The sequence below is a fragment of the Mytilus edulis genome, chromosome 2, assembly GCF_963676685.1.
Source record: "Mytilus edulis chromosome 2, xbMytEdul2.2, whole genome shotgun sequence".
Classification (NCBI taxonomy): domain Eukaryota; kingdom Metazoa; phylum Mollusca; class Bivalvia; order Mytilida; family Mytilidae; genus Mytilus; species Mytilus edulis.
In genome coordinates, this window is record NC_092345.1 from 83,652,079 (window position 1) to 83,663,443 (window position 11,365).

General features: G+C 32.9%; 2 protein-coding genes across 3 annotated transcripts in view; one reads left to right on the forward strand and one right to left on the reverse strand.

The window, feature by feature from the left end:
- The window catches only part of LOC139510321 (integrin alpha-4-like), a 63,087-nt gene that overhangs the window by 23,302 nt on the left and 28,420 nt on the right, over positions 1-11,365 (reverse strand). For both annotated transcript variants that reach the window (XR_011661872.1, XM_071296835.1), the window contains exons 2-5: positions 4,671-4,798; positions 3,484-3,602; positions 2,415-2,627; positions 671-719 (exon numbers count right to left, since the gene is read on the reverse strand). Coding sequence is in view for 1 of the 2 variants with exons in the window: in XM_071296835.1 (XP_071152936.1) it covers positions 671-719; positions 2,415-2,627; positions 3,484-3,602; positions 4,671-4,798 (509 nt within the window). In the remaining variant the exon portion in view is untranslated. The remainder of the gene's footprint in view (positions 1-670; positions 720-2,414; positions 2,628-3,483; positions 3,603-4,670; positions 4,799-11,365) is intronic.
- LOC139513174 (mitochondrial GTPase 1-like) lies at positions 7,581-8,754 on the forward strand. The gene has a single exon (XM_071301453.1). It carries the CDS (start codon positions 7,710-7,712, stop codon positions 8,655-8,657), a length of 948 nt encoding a protein of 315 aa, XP_071157554.1. The 5' UTR covers positions 7,581-7,709; the 3' UTR covers positions 8,658-8,754.

Genomic DNA, 11,365 nt, shown 5'->3' on the forward strand with positions numbered 1-11,365 from the left:
ATGACTGTAGTTAACTGTATTAATCGTTTATATCTAAATTCACATTATTCAATGGTTCTAATTTCCTTTTCTTATATATTCTTCTTTTGATATAATTTTAAATCTTTTTCTGTATTCATGTTTTGATAATCAGCATTTCCGTGCTAACGAGAAGTAACATTGATACGCTCTTTATGAAATATTGAAATATTCTAAGTCTTTATAGGTGTAACAACCCAAAAGAATATTTATCCATAGCCGTATTTGGCACAGCTCTTCTTTTTTCAATGCTCTCAAGGCCAACTTTTTAATTGTTCGGCCTTTCATCTGTTTGTTTCGAGAGAAACCGATGAGTTTTATGTAGACGAAACGCGTTCCTCGCATACCAAAACTTTAATCCTGGAACAATGTATCTTTCATGAGTTTGCTTTTTTTTATCGGTACCATATGTATCATCAGTCATTATTTGTAAAGCAAATAATATTTGTTGGAAAATCCTGAAGGCCTTTCTAAAACAAAATTTACTCCGTGAATTCAATAATTATCAAAACTTCCAGGATCTTAACACTGCTATATTTATAGATAATCTGCAGTTAAGGTTAATAACTTGCGTTTGATGAAACACGCAACATGCAACGATGCATTTATACTTATTATAATGTAATTTACTATGAAAACCTATTAATCTAACCTGTCCAATCATTTAAACCAGGAGCTCCAAAGAACAACGTTCCATTTTCCTAGATAAATAATGTATACAGTGTGTTAACTTAAAACCAATGATGACATCATTTTTCGGTCTCATTTTAATTATTACAATAACAGTTGATTTTACATGAGATCATACTACTATCACTTCACTACACAATACCTGTCGAAGTTTTGTATTTATGGATCAAATTTCAGCTTCCATAATATTAACGGTACAAAATTGTACTACAGGGGCGGATCCATGCATGATTTTTGATCATTTTTGGATGGACGTAATTAAAAAAAATAACGAAATATAACGAACAAAGTTGGCACGAATTTATGATAACAAGTTGTATATTTTCCAACCAAAGATGACTTATGCCCTCTTTGACCCCTATCCCAACCTAACCTTAACCGTAACGCACTAGATACACAATGCAGCAATTAATGTCTCTGCAGTGATGTTCGTGACATTCAAAATGTTTATAAAAAAAGAGGCGATAGATACCAAACGGATAACTAAAATTTAGAAGAGAAACCAACAAAAACATGGCAAAAAAATAAAAAACGACATACTGTGGATTCATCATTATACGTTGGATACCAATTTTCGTAAATTTCTTGGGTACAGGTGAACAACGAAATCAAAGGATCAACGAATATCAAATTTTCTACAGGCTATGTAGACTTCAGCAAAACCACGAAGTCAAATATCTACGAACATGCAAGTTTTCTTGAATCCACGAAAATCGGTACCCACGAAAATAGATGAATCAAAACAGTTTGAGTGGTGTCTATAGTTTCTATTTTAAATTCGAAGGGAAAGGTGTGTTCATTTGCCTTCCTGAAATGCTCATGTATGAAGTCTTCTTCATATCAATAAAACAATTCGTTGAAAAGAGGAGCACAGTTGGTTCATATAGTAATGCCGAATGTCTATTAAAAAATTACTTCCGCCAAAAGTAGATATGTTGGTCCCAGACAACAATTATTTCGTAGTGCATTTCTTTTAGAACATAAATGAAAATAAAAAAAATCCCACCTGCGCTTTCTCAAAGAAACTTTTACAGTGAGTTGTACTACTTTTGGGACAAATTATATCAAAATTACAGAAAACTTTATCGTCTCGAACTCAAAATATGGGCAATTTTATGTTTAGGGCGTCTTGAAATCTTTTGACAGCTTCCTAAGTGCTAATTTTAAACCTTTTTCAGCTGGACCAAATCACTACTTTCCTTTAAAATTCTGGACCCAAATTTTTTTACAGTGTAATTTCACCCCCTACTTGCAATTTGAGGCATTAAACATGGAGAAATAAATTTGGAAGGGGTATAAAAATTAATGGCAAGTAACCCACTGTCAACACTAGGGACTATATTTGTGTTTTGGTTGGTTTTTGTTTTTTTTGTTATTTTGTTGGGTTTTATTTTTTTGGGGGGGAGGGGGAGTCAGGCAAGTGACGTTTTTTCTTGACTTTTGATTTTCAGCATTTCCCCCCCCCCCCCCCAAAAGAAGTGATTAAAACTCCCACAATCGCATTTGGATTCAGAAAAAATTAAAAATTATTTTTCTTTCTATTTCATTTGATTTAAGATTTGGTTACAGCACTTTTATGTGGGAATTGTACCGTACGAATAGAGATCTGACGAGCGACTGCGTGTGTGCATAAAAAAGGTAACTTGAAATACAATTCTACTATCAAAACAACCGTGTAAGAGATTATTCTCTAAGATGAAACTAACCTGTGAGTATGCTGCTGAAAGTCCCATTTCCCCCATTGAAAACTCAACATAACCACTCTTTCTGTTGACGAGTCTTTTCAAGTTAGTTAGTGCTGGGAGAACCTTAGGTGGACTTGATAAGTCTGAACTCAAAAGGTAACATATTCCATTCATATGGTAAGTTCCATTCATCTTTCTCTCCAAATATAAGTCCTTCCATCTCGGGGCACAAATCTGGTATAGTAAATTTATTTGACCTTGACATGTTTGTTCGTTCTGGGGAATGATTATTTCATGCCATGCTTTTAGTTCACATCAATTATTAGTTGTTTCTTTTTGTTTTTCTGCATTCATATTATGTACAGTGACTTGTATGCATTGCAAAAGATGGCGTCTTCATGTACTGCTTTTAACTTTGATTATTTTCTTGGATACCAATACTAGACTAGATCATAACACGACATAATTGTATTCCATCTTCCAAAGTTCTTTGGGTGTTGTTGTTTGGGGTTTTTTTTAAGAAACTGCAAATATTCTTTGATACGGTAAAATACATGTGTTTACTTTATCCCCATAACCAACTGTTACACACCCTAAATTGATTGATTGGTTGGTTGATGAAGTTGAGAATTCGATGCTCTCTTGGAATATGCAAAGAAAAATTATATACCTTTATTTTCTGATTTTTGATATCTTTAATTTCAATGTGACAAGGTTAAAACATCCTGTTTTCTTCGTATTTCAATACTTTTCCGAATAAATAACACAACTTCCAAAGGAAAAGAGATTTTAACCTATTTTGCCAAGTGTGCAATACTCTACATGCCCATCAATTAGATGTGTAGATAGAGTTTGGGTGCGTCTCATTCAAGTGTTATCATACAATTATTGGTAAAAGAAAGCTTGGGCATTTTGTTATAAAAAAAAAATACACTATAAATTTATACAGAAACATCAATCGTTAATGCAGCTCTGCAAACGGTTATCCTTTCTAAGCAAATGATTTTACAATGTCAGTGTATGAAGCCAATTATGAATTAATATTTTTTTAAACGATGTCGCAAAGAACTCTTGATTCCCAAACACTTACTATAATTGACGAGTGGTTGATAGGTTCTACATCTAATGTCATTCCTAACCACTGGTTACCCATACCGTTATGGAATGTTACTCTCTTGTTGTGATATGTAACCGTTTCTTCTGTGTTTCCTGTTGCGACATGAAATTAAGACGACAGAGAAAAAAAGATTTAGAAATTTCAAGTGTTTCTGTATATGAATTTTGTGTTAAAAAAATAACCCTGAATTATAAAATTCGACCTCAAAGCCTTTCGCTTAATTGCTTTAAAACGCCGTGCGTTACAGTTTCATATGAAAGAACCATTAATAGCACTAGAACACACGTGATATCGCGGGTACGTGACTGAATTAAAGTATATAACTATGCGTATGCCTTATTTTAGTATTGGTATTGTCATCTGATAAGTCATGCCGATTATAAGATGCACAGTTTTCTCTGCTTTCAAAATTTTTTGTTTGAACCCGTCGACCTGGATTCATCGTTTTTACGTGATGACGGCTGACAAATTGGACCTCGCTATAACACATTAGACACTTCAAAGCAATCCTTTGTTTTACTATGCTATAATCTGGATAAAAAGTAAAATTACAAAAATACCGAACTCAGAGGAAAATTCAAAACAGAAAGTCCTATATCAAATGACGAAATCAAAATCTCAAACACATCAAACGCAAGCACAGCTAAGGTATGCATTAACTTCCTAAGATATACTGCATAGATCAAATCCACTCTTGATTTACAATTACGACATAGTATATTTTTTTCGTACAATGTAAATCCCAAAGAAATCTCCAAGCTCAGTACAACTAGATAATTATTTGTTTGCTATTACTGAAAAAAAATAATGAAAGTTTTAGAAAAAAATACAAAAAATCGAACATGTCTTCATCACAGGTCAGTTTGTCGTTTATTTACTTTTTTAAAGATTTGATAAGTTAAACCATGAAGATTACCAAATCTCGACACGGTAACCGATGTTTTCCGTGTGTTTCAGTGGCTGATGTAATAATAATTATGATAAAAAGTACATATTTATATCAGTAATAGTGAGGCAAATATTCCAAGTTATAACTTTGAATCAACCACATCGATTTTTCAAAGGTCCCGTTTCACCTTAAAAATTCTTAAGACATATCTCAAAATAACTTCAGACACAATACAGTATGTTAAGCTTTCAAAACTAAGAATAATACTTACCTGCAGTATTTACGTTGACTTGGTAACAATTTTTGTTCTTGTCTCCAAATGGACATTTGAACAACAACCCAGGGCTGTCAATCAACGGAAAGTTACTGCTGTTTCCTTTTGGTGCACCGACAAGGATCCTTTTAAAAAAAAAGGGTATTTTAGATTAAACAAAAATAAGTATGAAATATGTACACAAAAAAAAGCATTGTAGCTGTTGTACTATAATTTGTTAAAAACTGAGCTATATATCAGTTTTTATCAGGAACATGATTGATTCTTGTAATTGTAATAAGTTTATTGCAAATCAGCATATAATATAATGATATAGCATCAACAACATATATAATATTGTAAGCGACATAATATAAATGAAAACAGAAAGAAAAATAATAACAAAAAAAAATATTAAACAAATATTACCATATATAATCTACTTTAGCAGTTGTGACCGTAGTTTCCAGTTTTCATTTAAAAAACAACAAAGTTTTAATACCAAAGTTCTTGAACATAAAATTGAGAATGGAAATGGGGAATGTGTCAAAGAGACAACAACTCGACCACAGAAAAAACAACAGCAGAAGGTCACCAACAGGTCTTCAATGTAGCGAGAAATTCCCGCACCCGTAGGCGTCCTTCAGCTGGCCCCTAAACAAATATATACTAGTTCAGTGATAATGAACGCCATACTAATTTCCAAATTGTACACAAGAAACTAAAATCAAAATAATACAAGACTAACAAGGGCCAGAGGCTCCTGACTTGGGACAGGCGCAAAAATGCGGCGGGGTTAAACATGTTAATGAGATCTCAACCCTCCCCCTATACCTCTAGCCAATGAAGAAAAGTAAACGAATAACAATACGCACAATAAAATTCAGTTCAAGAAAAGTCCGAGTCTGATGTCAGAAGACGTAACCAAAGAAAATAAACAAAATGACAATAATACATAAATAACAACAGACTACTATCAGTTAACTGACATGCCAGCTCCAGACTTCAATTAAACTGATTGAAAGATTATGATTTCATCATATGAATATCAGGCACAATCCTTCCCGTTAGGGGTTTAGTATCATACCATCATAACATATATGAGAAGAACATATATGTTTGTATGTGATAAACATTTTGACATATTAGGCCAAGAACAATAATATTTAGGCAAAAATCTTAAACGCAAATGTCTATAGGCTGGACAAATCATTACAAAATGATATTCATTTTCAATAGCTTTCATATTGCAACATTGACATAGTCTTTCATTACGAGGCACATTGTTATATCTACCTGAAACTACTATTACACATAGTAGTCTCAGTATCTACCAATTTCAATATTGAGTTTAAGTGAACCACATCTAAGTTGTGTTAAGAGTCTAACATTGACATCTAGAAGTAAATATTTTTCCAAACAAAAGTCAATTTTGAACATTTTCAAAATATCCAATGTTTCACAATCGGCAACATACTAGAACGCCAGCTTTGTATAAACTGATCATAGAGGCGTAGTTGCAAAACATCATATGAAAAAATTGCATTTGCTTGGTTATACAATAAAAAATTATAACCAAGATCATTTCACAAGGTATAGTCGGAACATTTGACGCCCAGTTTGTTGGTTGCATAAACGACCAGCGTCATATCTTGCATACCGCATGTTCAGGACGAGAACAAATTAACATACTTAAGAAATAATTCCTTCATGTCATGCTCTATGCTCATTTTAACATGGGTAGGCATTATATTTGTCGAAATTTTACACTGAGCGTTAGCGAGGTGTAAAATGTGGTCAAATATAATGCCTACCCATGTTAAAATGAGCATAGAGCATGACATGAAGGAATTATTTCGATTCTAATAGGACAAATACAGTACTTTTATAGGTCGAAGCGTACGAAATAACCGTAAAAATGTTTGGCTGTTCCTGTTTCCTCCTGGAGGAGTCTGTGCATTGTATTTCATATTTGATAAGTTTAAAAGCTACGAGCAGGGTAAATATATGTTGTTTCATAAAAAAAATATAATAAAAGTTTATGTTAGCTGCTTAAATGTATATATTTTAAAGGATAACGATGGAAATAACGTTAATATAAACAGTAAGTTCGTGCGCATGTGTCAAACATATTTTGTGTTCATTAGAACACGGCTTTGTTTACAAAGCATAATAAGGACGTCATATTAGAATTTATTTTTTTCACATTTACAACTTGTGACAAATTCTAGTTCTCTGTACAATAGATTATGTTTCATATACTCTGTCATATGCTGATGACGAGTCTTGAAAAATTGATATTTGAAAAAGAATTTCAGTTTTATTGATTGATTTAAATTAAGTTTAAAGTCGTAACTGATAAATTTCCAACTATGGGTAAGATCTTTAAAAAAAAAACATTTTTAGATATACAAGGAATTTAGAAAAATTGCTATATTTCATTATAGTTTTAAATATTTTAAGTAATTCATGACTGTAAGTGTACAGTTTAAGCAGAAGTAGTACACGTATTAGTATATTTTTGTTCAATATTTTTGTTCTATGATTATTTTACGCTTCCGAGTTGGGTTCTCTAACTAATTGACTGAAATTGTATGCTGTCTTGTATGTCGGCAAAAAGCTCAATGAAGCTTATACTAATTGGCACCAAGGAATTGTATATACAATTCCTTGTTGGCACTCACACCACATCTTCCAGTATATCTGTATAATATTTCATCACGGCAGTTTTAAAAAAATATTTCAAGGACTTGTATAGTACTGTATAACTCCTTGTTTATTGATGTTTATCTAGTATAATCTTAAAGTTATTCATTATCTATGAGTAATTTTATATGCGAAGAAAAAAAATCACCTGTTATAAAGCAATCTTTAATAGTAAAAAAAAATCCCATGTACACCCTCAGTATTACAGATACTTATCTCCCTTTTATCCGGGACATTGTAATGGATGCGCCCATTGAGACAAACAATTGTTAAAAATTATAACATAAATATTGTTTTTCTTCGTTGTTGATCAGTGACAGTCCATTTTTTATATTTAATTTACCAGATGTAATGGCACAGACGTTTAGGAGGGCATTTTCTCTTCCGAATTATGATGTAATAAGATGGTTTCCTGGTCATATGGCAAAGTCAATGGGACAAATGCAATCACAATTGAAGAATACAGATTGTGTGATTGAAATACACGATGCAAGAATTCCATTCTCCGGAAGAAATCCTAGATTTAGTGACATGATTGCACTTAGACCTCATATACTGCTGTTGAACAAATTTGATCTATGTAACAAGGGACTGAAAGGAAAAGTTACAGATAAGCTTCACAGTATGGGTGTTGAAAATGTTCTTTTTACAAATTGCTTAGAATTCAGGACAAAGGAAATACAAAAAGAGTTAATGCCTATGATATTTAATGCAATTAATTCAAGACCTAGATACAATAAAAGTGTTGACTATAATGTCATGGTTATTGGTGTTCCAAACACGGGAAAGTCAACCTTTATAAATGCCTTCAGAAGAATGCATACTACTAGAAAGAGAAATGTTGCTCAAACTGGAGCAATAGCAGGGATAACTAGAAGTGTTAATAATAGAATTAAGGTACACTTTGATCCAGACATGTTCCTTGTAGACACTCCTGGCATATTGACACCTTATATTCCTAACATTGATTCTGGAATGAGACTGAGTTTATGTGGTTGTTTACCTGACCATCTTGTAGGGGAACATTATATAGCAGATTATATGTTATATTGGTTGAATAAACAAAAACATTTTAGTTATGTTGAAAAGTTTGAATTGAAAGAACCAACAGATAATGTCATGTCATTTTTGTCACACATTGCCAAACAGCAGAACATGGTAAAGAGGATTAAAGATATTAATAATCCTCAATTCCAAAATGCTTTAAAACCTAATTTTGAACAAGCTGCTCAGTATGCATTGAAAATATTTAGAAAAGGTCAGCTCGGAAATTTCACAATTGATTCTGATTTGTTATGATAAATTGCTCAATAATACATGTATGTTCAACTGTATGAGTACAAAAATTGTAATATTAAATCATTTACATGCATGTTATTAAATTTTTACAAACATTTATCTGTGTAGATTATTTATTATTTAAGGAATGACTGTAATATTTTTTCTGTCTATGAAGAAATAACATCAAAAATGTGGTCCACACTGAATAACACCACATTTTTTATGTTATTACCAATAAACAGAAACAGTCATTTCTTATAATTTAATTTTAAATTCCATTTAAAACCTGAGGAAACCATGAAAAACCATTGATGACGTCACGGTCACATGACAAAATTATGTCTATGAGCTGATAAACAAAACAACGTCAGCCAATCAGAAGACGTGTTACATTCAAAATTAAATTATTTTGAATTAAAATACCAACAAGTATATGGGCCTAGAAACATAGAAAAAAAATAATGCATATACAGGAAAAGCTTCCACTTACCTTAGCCCATTGCAGGTTCATTATAAAATTGAAAGCTTGGTTTATAAATACATGTAGTAAAATGATAAGTTACAAATGAAAACTCTTTTTTTTTTCTTCTCAAGTACGAATGTACATGAAGTTTTCATAATACCACAGCAACATCAAATACCTTATTAGAGTCGCACCTCTTTAAACAGTTGATATAAAATATGTATATTGATATAATATACATAAATTACAACCATTATACTTGGAAAATAATTGGTAATAAGTTCTCATCCATGCAGATAATAAGCTCATACTATGTACTGGTATCATGATGTATACATGTATCTATGTAGTATAAACATTGATTCCATACATGGATTTTGTCTGATATGTGACTACATGTATATACATACAGTTTGTACATACTTTGTCTTGTATGTGACAAATGTAAGTCATGTACAAATGCTTACAGGTACAAGGTGGAATTGATTTATATTTTTCTTGCTCTAAGTCCAGTGGCAAATATTTCATGCAAATCCAGCAAGAGAATAAGGTTACAAGGCACCTATCATGCCTATGGATTAATCGGTCTTATTGCAAGGGGTCTCTAACCATGTAAACCTGTTGAAATCTTGTTCTTTCCCCTGTACATGGTATCAAATTTAAAATCCTAAATTTTGGCCAGATGTGGCTATTTATTTGTAAACATGTATTTAGCACAGCTAAACCAACCCCTTCTTTAGCAAGGGTTTTACTGGCAGATGGGTTTCTTTTTACATTAGCTTGAAGCCAGTCTTATACTCTCAAATGAGACAAGTTCTTTACCATTAATAAGATATTGTGTGAGACTGCATTTCAGAGATGTCAATCATTTTTGGATATTTGCAGGTCAGATAAATGCATCATGTGTATATTACTTTAATTTAACGTGACTGCTTCAATTAATTTGTACTAATGAAATATACAAATGTGCAGATATTTCACAGCTTATACATGTATAAAAAAAGATCTGGTAAGATTGCCATTGAGATAACTATATGAAAGTCAAACAAAGACATGCATATGGACAATAATGTACAGGTCTCATGTTGAGAAAACAATTGAAAAAAGAACACATGGCCTGATTCAATCTAATTAAAATTAAATCCTTTAATTGCTCCTGTTCTGATATGTCGCGCATCGTTAGATCCTTGATGCGCAACATATCAGAACAGGAGCAATTAAAGGATTTAATTTTAATTAGATTGGGCCTGATTTATATTATAAGATGTTCGTGTATAAAAATAAGCAGAAATGGTAAAAAACAGTCTACAACAATCACTAAATTACAGGCTTCTTGTTCTTTAACATGTGGTAAACTTAATACAAATAAGATGAGAGTCGGACAACTCTCCATCCATGTCGCAATGTATAAAAAGTTAACATTTATAGGTCAAAGAACAACCTCCAACACAGAGTCTTGGCTCTCACCGAACAGCAAGCTATAAAGGGCCCCAAAATGACTGTGTAAAAACAATTCAAACAGGAAAACAACAGTCTAATCTATATAAAAAACGCGGAAAAGTACCTATGAACCACACAAACAAACGTCAACCACTGAACAAATGGCTACTGACTGTTAAACACCTTTGTGAGCATTCATGCCATGTGTCAGTTAATACCGCAGACCCACTAGGCCACGATCGCACTACGATCTGTGAAAAAAATGCAAATTTCGATGATCGTAGTACGATCGTGTAGATCGCAGTAAGGTCGTATCACGGTCGTGGTGAGGTCTTCAAGATCGTGATGAGCGTGGCCAACTTTGAACATGTTCAAAACAATCGTGGTGCGGTCGTGGCGAAATCAGGTCGTAGTAGAAGCGTAGTGATAGCGCACTAAGATCGTAGTAAGGTCGCTGTACCATCGTAGCGAAAGCGTGATTCTATTCAGAGACTATGCTACGATCTCACAGCGACTTTATTACGACCTCACTACGGCCACAACGTTCTCACTGCGACCCAACTACGCTTCCACTACGACCGTACCACGTTTACACCACGCTGTTCAAGACCACAGTATGATTCTAGCACGCCCTTGCCGTCCTCATCACGCTCTTCTTACGACCTGACTACGTTCATGCTACGACCATCATTTTCATTGCCATTTTCACATAGAATATATAAAAAAGCTCCCTAGATTTTGTTTGTCTGTATGTAATTATCCATTTGCTCTAACGGCTCAATCATGATTATCGTTTTTATATACTAAGATTAGACCGTTGGTT